The sequence below is a fragment of the Diplotaxodon limnothrissa genome, linkage group LG10 (assembly GCF_057381915.1).
Source record: "Diplotaxodon limnothrissa isolate DT_005_m linkage group LG10, D_limnothrissa_male_GT1.1, whole genome shotgun sequence".
NCBI lineage: Eukaryota > Metazoa > Chordata > Actinopteri > Cichliformes > Cichlidae > Diplotaxodon > Diplotaxodon limnothrissa.
In genome coordinates this window covers 25,370,389-25,391,988 of record NC_140605.1, presented here as the reverse complement: position 1 = coordinate 25,391,988, position 21,600 = coordinate 25,370,389, and the positions used below count along the sequence as shown (strand labels likewise).

Genomic DNA, 21,600 nt, shown 5'->3' with positions numbered 1-21,600 from the left:
CGATCGGGGCGGCGAGGGCGGGCGGCAGGTGCGAGGTGGGGCAGTTGGCGAGAACTCCTCCTCGGGGATGAGCCAGGGCTTCCAGCGGAGCTCGTCCTCGCGATACGCCCGTAATACCTGCTGCCGCTCCTCCTCACCAAAGTCAATAGCAGCTGGCATCTCCTTGAGCCGCGTAGTGCAGTCAGGCGATGGCGAGGAAGCGGAAGCCGATGGAGCGTGAGCCGAGGGTGTGTCGGCGGTGAGCCACACCGTACCGATTCTGACCGCTTCAGGCTCACGAGGCAGCGGGGAAACAGAGCTACAGCATGGCTCAGGCGACGGCTCACGCTTACCGGGCAGCTGCTGTCGCGGGCGGAGCTGGAGAGTGGAGGCGAGAAAGTCTATGATGAGGGGATGCAGCGCCTCCCATAACCAGGGGAATGCGGACACGCATACTCCGGCTTGGCGGGCTAGCTCAACCCGTTCCTCCTCCCCGGAACACTGCAGCCAACCGCCGCATAGCGACTCCACTGTCCGGATGATCTCCTGGTCTTGTGACGCTGGGTCCGGCATGGTCGCGTCGTACTGGAGGTCCGCGGAGGGGTTGTGAACTGCTGGGTCCATATCGTGGTCGTGTTCTTCTGTCATGGCTCGGCTGTGTGGCAGGCAGGAGGAGGACCCAAAATGCAAAACTCACACACACGGGGATGAACTCAAAAAGCAGCTTTATTGCTGACAAAAGATAATGGGAGATACAAAACTAAACTGGGAAAACTAACGTAAAGCTCACCAGGAAACACGGGGGAATCACACACGGCAGGAGGGAGAACACGACGCCGAACAGAGGGAGACTCAGACAGAAATACACAGAGGGTAAACGAGGAAAGTGGGCACACACGGGGAACACAGGTGACACTGATAATCATAACGAGACAGGGCGGGGTGAACTGAACATGACATGTAGAGGCACAGAGGTTCCGACAGGAGGAGAGAGAGCACGGGGAAAACACAGACATAACGGGCTGGGGAAACATGAAACAACCACAAAGGGAGACGAGGGCTCATCAATACATAGAGGGCACACAGGGGGGAGAGAGCCATGAAGGGAAAACACTTAGGGAACAACACAACAGGGCAACTCAGAAGACATGGCCTAAATAAGGAACGAAATACAAAAATACAAAGAACTAAGAATACTGGGCCCACATGGCCCAGGACCATGACACTTCTTCAAGCAGTGGTACAGGAAGAAGTCTGCATCCTTCAAGAAAAACATGATTTTCATGCAGGACAATGCTCCATCACACGCGTCCAAGTACTCCACAGCGTGGCTGGCAAGAAAGGGTATAAAAGAAGAAAAACTAATGACATGGCCACCTTGTTCACCTGATCTGAACCCCATTGAGAACCTGTGGTCCATCATCAAATGTGAGATTTACAAGGAGGGACAACAGTACACCTCTCTGAACAGTGTCTGGGAGGCTGTGGTTGCTGCTGCACGCAATGTTGATGGTGAACAGATCAAAACACTGACAGAATCCATGGATGGCAGGCTTTTGAGTGTCCTTGCAAAGAAAGGTGGCTATATTGGTCGCTGATTTGTTTTTGTTTTGTTTTTGAATGTCAGAAATGTATATTTGTGAATGTGGAGATGTTATATTGGTTTCACTGGTAAAAATAAATAATTGAAATGGGTATATATTTGTTTTTTGTTAAGTTGCCTAATAATTGTGCACAGTAATAGTCACCTGCACACACAGATATCCCCCTAAAATAGCTAAAACTAAAAACAAACAAAAAACTACTTCCAAAAACATTCAGCTTTGATATTAATGAGTTTTTTGAGTTCATTGAGAACATGGTTGTTGTTCAATAATAAAATTATTCCTCAAAAATACAACTTGCCTAATAATTCTGCACTCCCTGTAGTGGGAAAGAGCTCATTAGTTCTTTAAAATAATCAGAATTTAATTATCATCTTTCAGTTAAGAAGCACTGGCACAAAATCTAATATAACACTCAATCTTTTTAACATGTGCAGCAGCAGAAATAACATTGTTTAATACTTTTGTTTCTCCCTGTATATGTACTCAGGGGACCACAGTAAGTCTGAGCAAAGATAGGATTGTTCTTACTGTATATGACAAGATGTAAATCAGCTTGGTGGGGGATGTGTGTGTTAATTTATTTCTGTCCTTCCAGCACAGGGATAAGAATGACAGTTAGGTGATGATCCCTCATGTCTGAGCCATCTCACGCCTCATTCCCCTTGAAGGAATAACATTGAACAGGGATTTACCCAAGACCTTGACTTGACTGCCTGCATGCAGAGAAGAGTGTGCATTGTCTTTCTTTTTTTGTACAGCTGTGCGAGTCTTTGGTTTGTAATAAGTAGGAGGGTCACCAGCCTTAAGGGTGTGCGTGTGTTTCTCTGGCTTCATCTTTGCCAGTTTTATGTGCGACGCATGACGCGGTCCTTCCAGAAATAAACAGGAGATAACTGAGATTTATTGGTTTGATTATTTTCTATAACTTACTGTTTTTCAAACTGACCTCTTCCACCAAGCGTGACTGCTTGATAGATGTGCTTGATTAACAGAATTGAGTACTACAAATTAGAGGCCACAGTAACCTCAAGTTCCAGTTTCATAACTTCATATGTTATCACTAGCTCCGGTACGCAATTCATCAAAGCAGGAATGACCCCCAAACTGTTGTTCCAACAAGCTCCAAATTATCTTTTAAATTTTTTTTTTATGATGCACTGGACATCAAGAGCCACAAGAGCAAACATTCCCAAATGTATACTCAAGCTTGACTGAGGTTTATTTACTACCATGTTTAGTCATGTGTTGCGGTCATTCATCCTTAATCAGTTTTCAGGTTCAGGTATTATATTATGTTATGTTAAGCTTTTTTCTGTTTTTCTTCACTAAACAAAAAAGAAAGCCTTTCTCTTTCTCTTGCGGAAGAGACTTCATTGACAACAGAAACCTTCATTTTGTATTCATACAAATAGAAATATGCTCTTCTTTAATATGCACCTTAACACTGCAGAACACTGTGCTTTTCCTGCAGCCCAGTCGAACCTGTGTTAACTTTGCTGCAGTGACTGCTGGGCTAACAAATGTAGACATGCTTTGGCAGTGCTATGCCCTGCTGTGGGTTTGACATCAAAAGGAGACGCTGGGAATAAACTTCTGAGTCTATTAAGCCCATCATGTCCCTTAATTTTGCATTTGTTAGCATTCGTGGCTGTTGAGTTGTCGGAGGACATTAGGCGGTGAGATCCATCTCTATATACTCTCAGAGGGGGATCTCCTGCTCTGCAATAACTGGGGATGGACGTCATATTCAGATTTAGTTATATAAAAATTTTAAAAATTTTTTTACTGTGCTTCTGACTTGCAAGTAGCCCTTACTTGACCTTACCTTCTCATAGCATACTGCCAACAGATAAAGTCACGTGATACACAACCAAAGGAGGGTCACAAAAATAGCAAAATAACAACATGATCTTATTTTTTGTCTGTTCTTTACTCCAAACGTTTCTCACAGCAGACGAATAAACACAGGTTGCATGATTTCTTTGTGGTTTCTAAGTTTTTGTTGCACATCATCATTAAACAGAACCTTGCTGAGAATTAAAAAAGGCCTGGTTTAAAGCATGAGCTTTAATCCCTTAGAAAAGCAGTACAAGAAGCTTGAGAGGGTCTAAATGGGAATGTGTACCTATTGTTTTCACTTGGATTCAAGGATTACTTGTAATTAGTTGGACCCCTGCACAGAAAAGCTGTCAGACAAATTATGCAAACAAAAAACGAATATTTTTTTAAATGAGTGAACACTCAAGGACACATGTACGGATGTACGAACAGACACATTATCTGTCCCATTTGCCTTCCTTTCCTCTCCTCCCACTCGGAAACACGCAAACACATTAAATCCAATTTGAAGCTACAATCCAAAGGCTTCGGCTTGTGCAATTGAGGTTAATCAAATGTCTTTTTTTCCCCCCCATATTTGTGTTCGTTCTTCTAGGCAATGCATGCACCATGTCAGAGTACAACAAGCTGAAGAGCATGCTGCTGGATATGCAACCAAAAGCGCTTAAGGCTGGGGAGCAAAATCAGAAGAGAGACATGGAGGAGAAGAGAGCGCTGGTGGACACCATGTTTAAATACCTGGATGCGAACCAGGATGGCCGACTGATCAGTGATGAACTGGAAAAGGTGAGTGTCAAATGAATCAACACAGCTGTGTGAAAGAAGAGATAAATGGCTGGGAGTGTTTTGTTTGCCATAAGTGTTTGTAACAGTTTTTGTTTGTGGACTTGTCTCCAACAAGTATTTCCAGTTTAAATGTATCACTGTGCAAATTTACAAAAAGAAAAAGAAAATGCTGGCAGATTTTTTTAAATAACGTTTGTTTTGTTTTTTAAATTCTATTAAATTATATATAATGTGATCCTTTAAATAGAAGCCTGTATTGCTTACAGTGGGTAATTAGTCAACCACATTTTTATCTTCATCTACACCAATGATCAAGACAGTGTGATCAAGTTATAAGTGAGAGTGGCTGGAACATTTAGTCATCTTGCTTAACAATAAGAAAAGCTGTCTTCCCACCCGGGGCTGATGGGAAAAATTTGGCATTGATATTTGACTCAATTAAATTACCGTGAGTGTCATCTGGTATCTTGAATTGGGCATCAGAGATGTGTGTTAATTAGACTCCACCTAGCCAGTTCTATGATATCAGTGACTGCCATTGTGCCAATATGCAGTAAACCATGTTAGCCATAGTTGACATCAGACTGGAGCAGGAACAGATGTTTATTATTATGTGGGCATCCAAAGACAAAGGTTGCATGATGCCAAAGGAATATAAACTCAGTACGGGTTAAAATGAATTCTCAAAAGTGCTTCAGCTCTTTCCAAGCTCTTTAGACTTCAGTAATTATTCTCATGTTATCTCACTGTGGCTTTATATTGCAACCAGAGTGTTGTCCAAGTTTAGAATTTCAGTGACTTCTGCCTTTTGTGACAGATCTGTATTGAGGGAATTATTAATGCTGATATATGTCCACATGAAATCTTTAGATTGGACACTCACATCCTGAGGAATTCATAAATTCAGTTTCGCAGAGATAATGCTTTTAAGAATCAAAGATGAATCCCAGTCATCCCTCCAGACTGTCTCCAGTTTTGGATTTGTCTATTGTCACAGATGGTCTTGGAGGGTAAAATCCTGTCCTTAGGTTTGAAATATTTAATTCAAATGCCTAAGGACAGAGTTATCTGTGACAGGAAAAACATGGCTGCAGTCAGCTGCAGGCTGGCTCATGAAAAAAAAAAAAGTTTGGTATATCCATTATTATGCCATGTGACATGTCCAGAACCATATAAAATCAGCTGGAGATAAATGCTAAGCTGGAATAGCTTGGAATGGCAGTTTACTTTTTTCCATTAGATCTTGACCTAAAAACATATTTTACAGGAAATTTATTATTATTATTATTATTATTATTATTATTATTATTATTATTATTATTATTGTATCAAACTGTACCTTGATATATTAAAGCAAATATTGACTTGCTCTTCTCTTACAAGGGTCTCAGCTCACAGATTTTAGAAAAATAAAGCCAAAATAACTAAATAAATAAATAGAATAACCACATAAGAATTCAATTTCCAGAATTTACTGTCCAGGCGTTTTTGTTGTTGCTGTTATAATAAATTCTAAGCACATAAATATTGGCACTAACTAAAAAGATTAGGTGAGGTGTCCTACATAAATGCTACATAAGCAGTCTAGCTTTCTAGCATGGGCCAGCATCTGATAAATATAGAGTTACACTGAGAAGCATTTTTATTCTCTTATTTCTAGAGAAGAAACAACTTTTACAGAATAAGCGAGGCTGAGTTTTTTGTTTAACTTCCTAAAAACTGCTAAACATCACCCACTCAAAGATGGTTCCCCTGAGAGTGAAGTACTGCTACTACTGCAAAAGAGGACTCATAAATGACAGCGAATGGATGTGAGAGTGGTGAGTCTTCCCAGGGGAACATCTTTGAATTAACTCAGGTGCAGCATGCAAGAGTAGCAGGACCAGATACTCTTAAAAAGGAAAGGCAATCAGTATAGCACTAACATGACGGATTACATATTTAATCCACTACCTTTAATGAGAATGGAAGTACACTCAGGAGTTGTGAGTCTGATTCTCTTGTATATAGTACATTTGGTATTTAATTATGATGAGAGACAGCTGAACAGTGCTGTTTTTTTGTTTTTTTTTAAATATGGAAAAAGTGGCAATTTCTCTCCTCATAGCACAGCAAAGTCAAAATAAAATCTTCATTAAAAAAGGCTCTATTAGAGGTTTAATCACTAATATATCACTTTTATAAAAGTAATAACCAGTGAATGTAAAAAGTATTGTTTTAATTAAATAGAGGATTCTGTGATTTTCCCCTTCAGTATTTGAAACTAGGCTATTAAAGTGATACAGAAAAGTTCAATTTGTACAGTATCTTTCCTTCTGAGTATGAATAATGTGGTTCTTTCTTACTACACATAGCTTAGGATCATAAAAAGATGGAGGCAAGAGAGAAACAATAAATAAAGCCTATAATAAGATATAGGACTATGGCACCTGTGTATAGATGTTTCCTTTTGATGACTGAATGGATGTATTCTGTGTTGTGTGTGTGTATATGTGTTAGATCTCCATGAAAGAGCACCTGGAGGACAGCCTGCTGGAGTGCACCATGCAAGACCTGCTACGCTATGACGACTACAACAACGATGGCCATCTCAGCCTCCACGAGTTCTACACAGCTTTCCGTAAATATTTTTCTATCCTTTTTTTTCCCCTTACAAAAAATGCACAGTTAATCTGTTAAAATATGTACGTATAATACTAACATATAGCGACATAAGCCATTTATTTGTTAAAAAAGATGGCACAAAAAATATGTGTAAGGTACGGGTGACGTACTTACTGTTGGTACATTTTAGAATTTCACAACATCACAATTCAATCAGCCTCTCCACAGCAGTTCTGAGGATAAAAGATTTCCTGGAACAGATAAATTGATAATTGCATCTGGAATCATCTGGAAGAGCTATAATAGCCTTTGGGGTTTAGGCTGAGTGGCAGCTGAGAGCATGCAGGTTCCACTTTATTAGGACCAAAAATCACAACTCCATCACTAATGTTGCTATAGCACCGGCATGAAAATTGCTAGACACAGAGGCAACCTGCTGCAAATCTTGTTCTCAAACTCGCTATCTAATTTGATCATTGTCTTATCTTGCGTGTAAGTTCAAACTGTATTGAACTATGCTGCAAAATGGTAATAAAGTTGATGAATCCAGCAGCTAGTTATGGCAGGTGGCCATTTCCAAAGCTTTACCTTTGGCTTGTGCGGGTCCATTAAGCTCCACCATTAATTTAGCCCCTTAATGACTGGTTTAAGTGGAAGTCATCCTGCTATTATTTGGTTACAGTCCTTTCACCTTCCAGGTGGGCAGTGAAAAGCCATTGCATGGTATTTATCTACCTACAGGTTTGCCTGCAGCATTTTAGGCCAGGTTAGTCAATGCATTTTATGTTTGACAAGCGGCTGAAGAAGTGGGCAGGGACCAATAACACAAGCTATTGATCAGATGACACTCAAGGTTAAGTGTTGGGCTGCAGAAAGGCAACACCGAGGGGGAGCAATTATGTTTGAGTGGCACATCTGGTGTTCTGGATAAGGTTGATGGTGTTAAATTGTGTGTGTTTGCATGTTTGTGTATGCGTGTGTTTCTGCGATGCAGTCCGAGGTCTCATTAGTGTGGGTAGTGTGGGAAACCAAAAAGCCAGGAATCACAGGTGTGTTTAACAGGGTGGGCATTTACAATATGGACGCAAGTTTGGAAAAATGAAAAATTAACCTAAATGATGTGAGAAGGATTTTTTCCCCGCATTGATTTTCTTCCATGCAGCCAAATGCTTGATCTCAGGGCGAACATTTTAAATACAAGCCTTAGTCATGTTTTGGGGATCATATACCTCAAAGCACTAGGTTAGAAGGCATATTCAGGAGTCTTTCTTTGGTTTTCATGGTTCTCTCTGTTGGTGCTTTTCTTCTATTCTGTAGCTTTGATGTAAAAATCACAACCCTTTGGCCATTTTCCAAGAAGCCAACTCGAGCTTCACTATTATTCCCACAGTCTCTGAACTTGTTCTGTTATGAAACACAGTGTGTTTTTCTATTATTTTTATTATTTTGCCCCTCCATGTTGCCTTTGCCTTATTTAATGTATAAACCAAGCAAGTAAACCACCATTCAAAGCTCTGTCCTGCTGTCAGATATTTTTTTTTTCCACCACAAATTGAATAGAGGGCAATATGTGCTTTGCTAATACTCCTTAGATGATTACATTCTTATTGATTTTACCCTTGTACTCGACCTTTTTACAATCCCAGCAAGGTTCTTTGTGACCTATTTTTTACTTTTCTTAACTGTCATTGCGTCCTGTGTTAAGTGGATCCCACTTAAACACCTATTTTTGTCTCCAAGGGCATAGATTTAGAATTAAAATCAAAGAATAACACTGATTAGATTTACTGATGCGTTGTCAGAAATGAGAAGCAGCAATCACATCTATATTTGTATCATAGATAGTGCTCTTATCCAAACAGCACAAACATGGTGCAAAACCTACTGAGGTGCATCATATGAAAAGGCAGCAAAAGATACAAACCAAGAACTCAGGTAGGCAGAAAACGCAATTAGGGACAACCGCACTTTCCAGTATTTCCAGTATTTCCAGTGGTTGTCACCTGCACAGATTTAACATAGGTCATTTAACAGTTTTGAATACAAAAATGATGAATAGCTTATATTTTGCCCCAAATAAGCAGTCAGCCTGCGACATTTGTGGATTTTTGGTCTTTGGTCTGTTGAGATAGACACTGCGACTGATCAGCAGTTTCTTGTAAACCAGGTGTTTAATCATTCACGAACATACTACAGTTGACTATTTATTAATTTTACATTAATGCTGAACCACAATAACTCAGTTTGATTCATAAAGTTAACAAAGATAGATAAACGAAAAATGTTTTTTGTATCTGCAAGTTGTGAAATTTTAAGAGCAAGCAGTGAAATCCAAAACTAGATATATATTAAAACATACCGAAGTGAAAGTGGTCTGTCTCATAAGCACTTCATCTTTGAATCTATCCTGTAATTTACTGCATTGTGTGGAAGCTAGCTTTACTCTGTGTCACTAGAATCTGCAGTTTTTGTCTTCTTGATTATTGTGTCCATGTCCCGTTAATTTCAGTTGCCTGTGCATGGACATTTGACAGAACAATGACCAGCGCTGGTCAAGATACCCATTGCTTTTCTCTGAAATCACTTACAATTTGCATATTATTACTCATGGTACCTTCAAACACATTTTGAAGGTACCAAAAAAAAAAAAGTTAAGTAACCAAATAGCTAGAGGTATATCGTTATAGAAGGAACCTCTAATGTGTTTAATAAAAAGAAATGCTTTAAAAAATATAAGATTGATGTTTTTGCCATTTTATGGTAAAAAGCTACTCAAGTTGGTATTTCAGTGCAAAGTTGTTGTTGTTTTTTTCTCTTTTATTGCTTATTTTGCAGTTCACACCATTAATTCAGAGGTTTTGCTCAGAAGAGCCAGAAAAAGAATGACCTCTTGTTCTGCTTTACTGAATAATCAACATTCTCTTTCCCATAGAGCATATTGCGGGACAGAGATAACAGCATAATGGCTTTAAATTAGCTTTGTAGCCTCCTAATGGTTTAGGGTTTCAACAGGGTTCTGTTTCCCAACATTTATTACAGTGTCAACATTCTGTAGGAGTCGGTTGCTTGTACACGTGACCTTTGTGTCCAAATTAAAACCACTGTAATTACACAATAATAAATGTGCAGGAACGTGCCTCGTGGACTGTGTCAGTGATGCGCGTGCCAAGGTGATTCACATTACCTAAATGTTCGGTAAAAGACAACACAGTGCATTAGAATTGAAACTGCTAAGTGAGCAGGCTTATTGAGAGATATCTGTAGCCTGCAGATGTAATATATGTGGACGCACAAGGTCAGAGCTCCTGTGAGGATACATGTGTAGTATATAGAGCTGCCCTGGGGTGAGACGTGGACTGCATGCGCATTATGGCGAGTAACCTTTTGCAAATGTGGAGACTGGGATATCTATGCTGCAATTTTAATTGTGCCATTTCAAGCTATTGTGGTTTTCAGTATAGGTTATGTCGTACATGGAGTCAGTAAACTGCATGCTTTTTAACTGAAAGGTAGAACACACTAGTGTGATATGATAACGTGTGGATTCTCTACGTTCCTATTCATTTTAGAAATTTACAATATAGTGCAACCTTTGTGAATTGCGTAATAATAATTATTAATAATAAATATATCTAGTATTTTTTCATCAAAGGCTGTGTTATTTAAAGCTGAAACTCTCAGAATATCATGACAATCCTCCAATTTGAATTTGCGTTAATAGATGAAAACTTAAAAAGCAGGAATTTTGGAGGTCCTTCAGTCTGTGCACAGAAGAGCATTCAAACAGCAGAGAAAGATAAACAGTAATGGACAGGAACATGCCTCTGCTCCTTTTTCAGCTGTTTGTTTATTTTAAGTCTTCATGACTGACTCTCAGTCATCAAAACAACAGGAGTGGACCAGAGGACTGATAGGAAAGTGATGCAATGTGTGAAGGAAACAGCAATGCAGCAGCTGAAAGACAGCAAGATGTTTTAAAAGAAAAGATGAGAAGTGCTGACACTGATATCTCAGAGGTTTGTGACTATATTGTACCTGATCAGAGGAGTAGCCTAAACTTCATCTTGCTTTTTCTGTTTGTTTGGTTGGGGGTTTTTTTTTGGTTTTCTTTACAATAGAAAATGCTGGAGGCATGTTGGTATGTAGTGCATGCCAAGGTTGCCGAAGCTGAAGGTCATGTAACTGTATATTTACAGAGCCATTAGTCATTGAGGGACAGTGCAACGAACCACTGGTTCCTTTTTTTTTTTTTTTTTTTTTTTTGCGAAAGTACACAGCTGGAAAGCTTCTAATTAGGTCCAGGTTGGTTTTCTGTGGTTCATATTGCTTCTCCATGTTTCTCCCACATGCAGTTCTTTCCCTTTAAGCATTTACTCAACTGTGAGTATTTGTTTTCCGTGACGCCAACTAAGAGTGGAATTATGCTGTGATGCTGGGCTGCACTGGCAGGGCCACTCAGCGGCTCTGACTAATTAATCAAAGGAGAGAAGTTGAGACAGAGAGGTAAAAAGAGAGTGAGAAAGAGGAGGATGGCATAAAAAAGAAGGGAGGGGAGAGAGCATCATATGGGGAATTGGCTATTCTGAGAAGGCTAGTGGAGGAACGATAGTGGAAAGTGGTACTGGTGAAAAAAGAGAGACAAAGGGGGAGAAAGCTCCTCTTTGTCGCCGCTGGGACAAATAAGAGAAAGTGAAAACGGAGGTAAGAAAATGATTTGGTTGCAATTGAATATGTAAGAGACTTAGAACAGCCTTGCTAAATAAATGCAGGTTAATAGGTTGAAGAAGGAACTTTGTACAACCTTAGCAGGTGTATTTTGGTGAATTGCACATGTGAAATATGTGTGACCCCGTTAAGGGTGATGTATGAATTTATCTGTATTCATTTATAAAATGGCAAAGCCCTGAAAAATGACCCATGGAATTGTGTTTGTATCCCACTTTGTGTGAAGCTTGCATTAGATAGATAGATAACGAAAAAAAATGATTTAATGTTAGCGCAGCAAATGTGAAAGGGAGGTTAACCCCAAGAGTTTAATTAAACCTAACACATCTCAACGCGGCTGAATAAGAACAGAGTTTCATGTATCTCAAGGTTATCAGATTCTTTATTTAATCTGTTCATTTTCAGCTGAATCAATACATTTTGCAGTCAGTAAAATGTTATAATAATGACATATGATAATTATCAAGGAGCAAAGGTGGTCATCGAGACAGTGGCCAAAGCACCAAGGAAAACCAGACTGTAAACACATGATTTTCATTCACACATATGTAGGTATTCAAAGACCAAAATTAACATAGACTTTAATTTGCATTTCATCATCCCTGAGTAGGGAGTTTGTTTCTATATCATGTGTATTATCCACGCCTCTGGGTAGATGCTTTCAAATGTTTCCTGCTGAGCTTGGGTTCCATGCTATCACGCTTACAGATTACATGGACAAAAAAGCTTTAAGGGATGTCCGTGTTGCAAGATAAAATCTTTGTGTAGCTCCTGTCAAGGTTTGATCTTTTGTGCTACTCGAGTTTGCTCTTAATCTGCACAAATGATCTCGCTGAGATCGGATGTCAGTTTTACACGTTGAGCCTGTTGTTCTCTGACAGCCGTGTGAGTGAGCGACCTCCAGCTAAGCTGTCAACAGCAAAGTGACTTTGAAGTGAAGGTCTTGGAATAGTCAAAATTACATCAGTCTTTCCTCTGCTTTTTATTGTGTTTTTGGCCATTTTGTTTGCACCATGTCCTTCTCCACTTCAGTTCTACTTACAAATTCCTCTTACCTAGTTCACATTGCAGCCTTGTAGCAGTTAGTGAAATAATCGTGAAATGTAATCTATTGATTCGTGTTCCTGGACATGATTTTCCCCTTTTTTGTGCACAACATCTGTCATGGAGTCTGAGGGAAGTTCGATTCGTGTCCATGGACACAAGGTTAAGTGTTTCCAATTTTAAAAAGCTAAAACATTCACATTAGGACTTTAGGGGCCTGGTGGAGGCGTAAGTCAGTCACCACTTGCACAAGAGACTGCAGATCAAATCCCACACAGGATTTTTTTTTTACACTTTCTTTTTGTGCATTTACACTTTAACTGCATTTTCCATCCCCGTTTTCTGTTCACTTATTTTTTGGATAGATTTTGGCAACAGACGTGTGCAGTTAGGCTTAGTGAAAGATCAAGGTTCAAATGCAATGTTAAGTTTTACTTTTTTACTTGCCTGGGTTACACATTCTCTCAAAGGGGTCTTAAAGGATACCTACACTTTTGTTATTTCCTTTCCTTTCATTTCCTTTCATTTCTCCTGGCCAGTGTCTGATACCTCGTTACTGCTCAGTGAACCTTTAAAGCTAATTGCCAGTGTGTATAAGGGCCTTTTTGGTGACTTCCAAGTGTGCCGTTTCTATTTCTGGGTAATTACCCAGTGTCAGGTAGCTGCAGTAACAGGTAAGAGACAGTTGAGATCTTGGTTCTACTTTTTATGTGTTGCACTGAGAGAGATCTGTTTTGAAGATTGCTGTGGCTTAACTTTGCATCAGTAGCAGCTTGCATCTTAATTAGATCCAAGATAGTCCAAAAGTGAAATGCTAAAAGACACACAAAGTATGACTAGACGGGGTGGAGGTGTGTGCATGTGTTTGGGTGTGGGTGGCTGGCTGAGTGGGTGTTTGTGGGGGATAGCATCTTGTGGGCCTTAGTTGTAGCATGTTACTTGGATCTTTCAAATCACTGTTGCTGCACATGTTAAAATACATTTATCCTAGTTATATTTAATAGTATATTTATATAAAACTATATTACTATAATAACACTATATTTAATACTGCTAACCCATAACCATAGGCATTCACATAACCACATGTAAATATGCATTTCATATACACCGAGAGACCCACAGTCTTTACAGCCAGTGGTCATCCAGCAGTGTTCCGAATACAATAGCGAGAGATGCCCAGTTAGTTGCCATGGCAACTGTGGTTGTCTGTTTAATCTCCAAGTCATTTATTTAGTGCAACACTTACCCACTGCAGCTAATTCCCAGGAGGAGAGGAGGAGAGAGGAGGGGAAACATAAAGTCAAAGAGGAAACAAGCAGAGAGAAACATAAAGCCAGAGGAAGGTAGAGTAAAGTAAGCAATTTGAACCCTGCGCACGATCAACAATTAAGGATTAAACGTGTGCGGTGTGAGATACAGGACTGCATTATCCCCAGGTGCAAACGCTGCACACAGGTGGACATCTTAAGCACATACCAGAGACGAATAGATGAGCCGAGGAAAAGGCAACAGTGAAACATAAAAGAATATTCTGATGGAGTCTGTTGAGGCTCCTTTATACAAAAACAGCACACTGTGTGCATCTAAACACAAAAATAATAATACGTGAGTGATGTCCCCCATGAATAACTAGAGGCAGTGGGCCATCAGTTTATTTTATGGTATTATAAATACACTTAATGTGCACAGCATCTGAGGCACTGTGAAGCACTCTTCAGTGAAATTCTCAACTGAGACATTCATGCTTTGTAAACATCTGCCAGACTTGACATAAATACTGTCTGTGCAGTGCTTTGATAGAAACACTGATTGTTGTACCTGTAAGTAAAATGTAACTTTGACTTTGATGGAGTGGTTTTAGAGTTACTGGAGGGTTGTTTACCTGCAGTTGATGAAGTGTGATGGACTTGTCTTTTACTCCTGGTGATATTCACGTTCTCTTGTTTTCCTATCCCAATCGCCAAATAATGAAATAAATTAGCAAGCAAGCGGTATATTACACATCATCCAGGTAGGATCTGTTATTTGCCATCATCTCTCTACTCTTTAAATACAGCTTTATTGGAGAAGGTCAATACTATTGTTGTGTCACAGTGTTCAATATGGAGTTGGAGCCACGAGTTTACCATAAGGAATAGCAGCACTAAAATGGATTATCTGGATCATTTTAGTTTACAAAATATATAGAAAAGCTATACAGGAATTATTGTCATTATTGACTGAGAACCTTCACAGACATGCAGGAATTATATAAAACAAGTACATAAAGCAACAGGAATACTGAAAAAATAAGTAAATAAAACTTCACAGCACTCACACTTTTTAAATTAACTTTTATTGCTGCACTACTAACTAGCTGACTGGAATGATTAGGCTTGAGTTGAATAACAAGAATGAAGGAAATCCAGTACTCTGCAGGGGCTTGGAATGGAAATGTTTCATACACTGATATTTACATTTGTACAATTTGGCTGATCTTATTTTAATATGCTTGGTTATTTTGTAGGTTGATTTTTAAATCTTGATCAGCAAATGGGAGCTGTGACCAAAGGCTGCTGACCTTTAGCCCCATCCCCCCCCCAAAATCAAAAATCCATATTAAGTCACTTTAAAGCCTAAACCATGAAATTAATTTTTTTGAAAATGGATATGTGAAGTCGTTATTATATAGATGAATGTATAAAACAGGAATGAATATTTGCATATATGAGTTTCAGTTTGGATCATAGCAAATATGTAGCAATTTATTAAATGTATTGTGCCATTTATTTTGGTTTTTCATCAACGCAGTCAGGCTTATAAGCAGCAAACATAGTCATTTCAGATTAAGCAAACTTTAGTGTGACATAATATTGCTGCTGTTATTGTGGTTAATCTGGTAGAGTTCATCTGAAAATTACTGGTGTATAGCCGAAGACTGCAGAGTCCATCACTTACAAGCAAAAGGAAACATGTCAAGTCAGGAGTGGCACCAGGATTACACTTGTCAATTCTTTCTAGATTCATGAGGTTGTACACCAAAGCTTTGTCCCCTAAAGTGTGGGGTAGAGTTCTGCTGAAAGAAACTGATAGTATTTGTCATCATTCTTGACGTATGTACCAAAACAACATTTACTCGCTGTTTGCTCCATTCACCAGATTTGCTTCATCCATTTTCACAAAACAAAATCCATGTTGAAGGATCATCTTTGTGGTGCACTGGAGATCCAGCACACATCACAGAACTGCAAGGAAACAGAATGAGATATAACATTCTATATAAAACCTGTTGTGCATGAAGAGATGATCCTGAAAGGGCAGAACAGATACATTTAAATAAGGTGTGTTTTTATAGCAACTGTTATTATTATAATTATTTTCTTTCTTATTGACCAGATTCCAGAATCTTATGAATCGAGATGTGGCAGCATCTCCAACTAAATTTAATTAGTTGGTTTCAGCCAATTAAAAGTGAATATAAGAAGTGTTTATAGCTTAATAGTTGCTAAACTGGAATAACCTGCAGTAGCGCTCTTACATCTACATTGCATTTGTCTGTTCCACATAGATTATAAAAACTGGATGTTCTCTGAGAGATATTGACATTTACAGATATGTAGCGAATTAATAACTTAAAAAGATGAAGCAAGTTGAAAGAAAGTCAGTGTGCCCAACAGTGATTGCAGTAAAAATTAAGTTACCATGACACATGGATGATGTATAAATTTGTAATATTAGCAGATACGTTTTCCCATTTTAAAAACACTAACCGAAAATCAAAAGCTGAGGTTAGTGCCTCGTCTACTCATTAAGATGACGCAAAAATTCATCCACAAGCAGCTGAATTTTAATCTTCATATGAACTATTATATGCTATAACTGTATAGTTCAGGTATATGTTTTTTTTACTAATTGTACATGTCAATTTTAATCCAAGCTACTAAACTTACCAAACAGGATGTCTTTGATGAGAGAGCGAAACCAAATGTTTGCTTTGAGTCTGTTAAACATGCTGCAGTTGTCACGGTGAAGAACAAATTGCACGTCTACTTGTCAATCGCTTGTTTCTTTGACTCTGAGTAGTTGAGTAATCTGGGTCTTCTAAGTGTAGCTAATGTTTTTACTCAAGGCTAAATTTGCAAGCAAAAATCCCACAGTACATGTAGAACATCATATAAGAATTATTAAGATGTGACTTCCTATTGGTGACACACTCGCTGTTCTACCAGACATCTAATATCTCTCATAATTACACATGCTGAATAATCCCATCCGACACTGCCTATGTCCCTGCTTCTCAATTTCCCTCATCCGTCTATCCTTCTTTCATTTCCACCACTTTAATTTCATCGTTATGACTCTAATTAGCCATAGAGATGTAAATCCACGCTTCGCAGGGCCTTGAGGGCTTTCGGTTTGACCTATTACCCTTCCCGACATTTCTTTTCTGCCCCCTCCCCATCCCCATTTCTTATTCCTATTTTTTTCTCCTTTCTCTTTCTTTTTGCAACCAATGGGTCCCGAGGGCAGCAAGTGTGTTTCAGCGCACCGTAATTCACAGGCAGCCGCCCCCTAGGCTGTTAGTGGCACAGCATGTGGTCTGCTTTTATCTCTCTCCTCTAACTCCCACTCGGGCGAGGAAATAATTCATTATCATGCCTCCATTGATTTGGTATTTCTCTAGTTTCTTTAGTGGAACAATCCCCCTTTTCTTCCTCTTCTTTTTTTCTTATTTTAACACCCTTCTTCAATTTCAAACAAGTGTGCATCTTCACCAGTGTTTGTTTAACTCTCTGTAAGTGTGGGTCTGCATCTCTTCAACAATATCCCCTCAAGCATCCACCTTCATCAGCTTTGAAAATCTTCTCTCAGAACAAAGGAGGTAAACACGGCAGAAAAGGGCAAAAACTAGGGGGAATTTTTTTTTTTTGCATAAAAAAAGAATATGGTAGCAGAAAACAAGACAACCCAACAAGGTAAGAATAGGACCATATAATCCGTCGTGGTTGGATAACTTTAGCTTATGGCTACACTGCTTCTGTGTAAGAAAGCAAGGAATATTTCCCGTAGAGAGAGCATTCTTCTCTTTGGGTTAACATCTGCTCCGTGTAAATCATCAGCAAGTTGGTCCAGATGGTGTGGTCATAATGTTAAGGTTATGTTTTGATAAAAGAGTTTTCTCCTCTTTATGTATATGATGGGGATGAACACAGGCCAGCGCTGAGTGACGTCACTAAGCTGAACCCAACAAACAAGACAACAAACACTCTGATCTTATAAGGGGATGAAAGAAAGTGGAACGGAATAAAGTGGGAAAAGAATTAAAGTACAAGTGACTAGATGTGGTTGCCTCAAGCTGAAAGCTTATTTCCAAACAACTGAATCACATTCACACACACATCCGAAGCCCAAACAAACACCTAAGGGGTTATTGGTTATAGTACCCCCATATTCAGAAGGATGAAATTGTGTTTGGATCAACCTAAGGACTACAGCTTTAGATAAGTTACAAAAACAAGATGCAAATGTTAACCTGGTGATTCTGCCTGCCTACATGTGTTTACCTGGGAGGAAGGAGAAAATAGGATTTGGGAAGAGGCCAGGAGTGTCAAGAAAAGAGAAGGACAGCTAAGATTGGGAGGATTTAGAAGAGCAGGTGATGTATAATTGCATGTTTGCACATGTTTATCAAGGCTTAGAGGAGCACAGAGGTGGGCTGAGAGAGGTGCATCGTGAGGAGCAATCAGGGAGTTGAATGGGGGTGCAGACAAAACAAGTAGGTAATACATAATTTTGTGTTTATAAGAGTTTGGGCCAGACTGGAGGAAAGATTAGGAGGGTATAAGAGTTTCGAGATTGAAATATAAAGTAAAAGAGCAGCAGAAGTGAAAGGCTAAAGCAGAAGCACAACAGACTACCTGGGTGTAAATCTATGTTAACTTTTGAGACCATGTGCTCTTTATACACATTCCTACTATATCACTGACATTTGAGAGACACCCGCCAGAGAGGACAGATGCTTCTCAGTGCTGGAAGCTGAACTATGACAAGCACACAAGTACAGTAAATACACTTACAGGGACAACAACCGTCAAAAAAATTTTAAAAACTTCCGTTATACACATCATCTTTCTTATCAAGACAAATGAGTTGCAAAGTGCTGTGTGTACAATTCTGTGCTTGTATAGAAGGCGATTTGATAGAAACACCAACTAAACCTGGCAGATCAGTTTCTTGTTTTACAGAGAAGTTTCGATTAGTTTTCTTGCAGTTTTCATAAAGCCACACTGAGGTTTCCTGAGCCGTTAAAAAGAATTACAGTTCTCCTGCATGGCACTCAAGCCAGCAGCCAATATAATTTAGTAGCCTTCAAAGTAGGGCTGGGCGATATGACCCAAAATTCATATCTCGATATTTTTTAGCTGGATGGCGATATAAGATATATATCTCGATTTTTTTTTTTTAAGCCATAAGTTAAGAACAAAAAGAGAGTTCTTAGTCACACTGTGTCCCAGATGTCACACGGGCACTTTTATTTACATACAGCGTAGATGTACATGAAGAAATTACTCAAAAATAAATTATCAGCATTTATTAAATAATCATGGTCCATAAATAAAAGAAAACAATGTTGTTTTTGTGCATAACAAAAAGCTCACAATTGTGCAGTCAAAATGTAAACTAATAGACGCTGAGCGTAATAACAAAGAGACAGATTTCACAGCTGCACCACGTCTCTAAACAGGTGCCATTTGTGGTCCTTATACACACACAGTACGTATCACTCCGCGAGGCTCCTCCCCGGTAGCCGTAATCCTCCGACATCAAGCCGTGCAGCTCCGTAGCTTAGCAAAGTCATATTAAAACATTTTTTGACAGATTGCTGAGCGCTGTGTACCACATAAAATCGGTTCGCGGTCAGTAAGCACAACCAGAATTCATACATAAGGCGCACTGTCGAGTTTTGAGAAAATGAAAGGATTTTAGGCCGTGCAGCCCCTCCGGGCTGCATGTCGTTAGCGCGGTTAGCTCGCTAACACGTTGACGCCGTCCAGCCCCACGCACGGGGCCATCCGCGGTAACTCGCTAACGGAGATTTTCCGCTTTCATCTTGTCATTGCCTGCAGGTGAAGCTATGGGGGAGGCGAGGCCGAGTAACGTTGCGTAGAGACAAAAGTGGACGAAAGAGAGGCAAACCTGCGGCTCCACAAGTATAATTATAACGTAACATAGGCTATATCGATATAAACGATATTGCCACATCTTATATCTCGTATGAAAATATATCGATATTTTTAAAAAACTCGATATATCGCCCAGCCCTACTTCAAAGTATTTCTAAAGCCAGAGTTTTCATTCAGTACGGCTTGAAAGAGCTGCTTTGGCAGCTTCAGAAAGGTTATATAGTCAAACTTTTTAAAGTGCAAGAGCGAGGTTGATAATAGGGGAGCAGGTATTCTCAAGAGTGCGGTCTGATTCTCCGGTTTAGTTCAATGCTGCACACTCCCAGCTGAGTGTTAGTACACAGTATCTCCTGTGGCAACAAGCTCCTGTTCAACCCAGTCTTCTAAAACAACATGCGCTGAGCTACCTTGAGGGTTAAAGCTCGGAGGCTTTTTCATACCGAGATGATGCAGTGGGTTTTTTTCTCTTTTTTTGGTGTGCCAGGCTTAATCCAAGTTACAAGCAACACGCAGATGGAACACCTTGAAGTGTAGATAAACTACACATCAGGCATCCAGAAAGAAATTCTGAAGCTTTTGAGTTTGATGCCTTGATGTCATGGAACAGAGCCGTGACATTCAGGATTGCAGGAGGCTGCAGAAAAGTATCTGAGGATTTGGAAGGCCCACACCAGCTGGGAGGTAGAAACATAAAGAGATCAGAATGTAATCTATAATTCACAAAACATTGGGCAAATTAGACCCCACTTCAGCCATGACATAATTGTTTGTTTACACGAATTCTCTCCAGTCGAAAGCTTTTATCTTAAGACGGGTATGTAGGAGAAAGTTATCTAATGATAGTGGACTGCCTGAGATAATGATCTCAATTGTTTATCTCTTTTACATGAGAGCTTTTTGAGGTTTGACACCTTTTGTGGCTCATTTTTGTACCCTGCATCGGAACCTGACTGCATTGTTTATTGCCAGATGAAGGTCTGGGACAGATTTGTCTCATTGTCTGCAACTCATAATGGACTGCAAATGCAAAATTGCCATTGTGACAAAGATCTGAGTCTGCTGGCAAAGCCTTTGTGCTGACACCCATTCTGTATGATGTGCATTTGGTTACCTGTATTCTTAATGTGACAAGCAGTGGAAACATTAATATACTATCTCTTGAAGCAGAAAGGTCAGCTGATATCAAATTTTTACAGGAGATGGTTGGAAATGGTACCCATGTCACTTTAATCAGGCAATTCCAACCCCCAGCCTTTGTGCTGCCCACATACAATCTAACCATTAAAGATGCAAAAATTTAGCCTGAAACTTTCGTAGTGATTTCCAAAGCTCCTGTCATGCTTGGAGGATCCATAATAATTTTGAAGTTCAGCATACGCATGCTGTAGACAAAATTTATTCGCCCATAATTCATTACACGGTAGAAGGAGAGAGAAAGACGGAGGGGGAGTTCTCCAGGGGAAAATATGGAGCAATTAATCAACTTCATCAGCTCATCAGCAGCTTTTTAAAAACACCGTTAGTGGTTATAATGGAGCCATTTTGCGCTACCTATTTAGTTCAATTTTCTGCTAATTAATCAGCCTATATTACTAAGGTATAAAGGAGGAAAATATAGTCAGGTACAAACCACCTGCAATCTCCTTCTTGGTTCATATATCAAAGGATCAGCACATGAATGAAGACATTTCCATAAAGTGTGTGCGTGTGTGTGTGTGTGTGTGTGTGTGTGTGTGTGTGTGTGTGTGTGTGTGTGTGTGTGTGTGTGTGTGGTTAATTTGCAAAAATGCATTAAATTCTAGTGAATCCCTTTTTCTTTTTTCTTTTTTTTTTTTACAATCAGCTGGTCT

General features: G+C 39.5%; 1 protein-coding gene across 1 annotated transcript in view; it reads left to right on the top strand.

Moving 5' to 3' along the window:
• Positions 1-21,600, top strand: part of fstl4 (follistatin-like 4) — a 215,420-nt gene that overhangs the window by 139,818 nt on the left and 54,002 nt on the right. The window contains exons 4-5 of the mRNA XM_085363999.1: positions 4,021-4,211; positions 6,711-6,831. Coding sequence (XP_085220125.1) covers positions 4,021-4,211; positions 6,711-6,831 — 312 coding nt within the window. The remainder of the gene's footprint in view (positions 1-4,020; positions 4,212-6,710; positions 6,832-21,600) is intronic.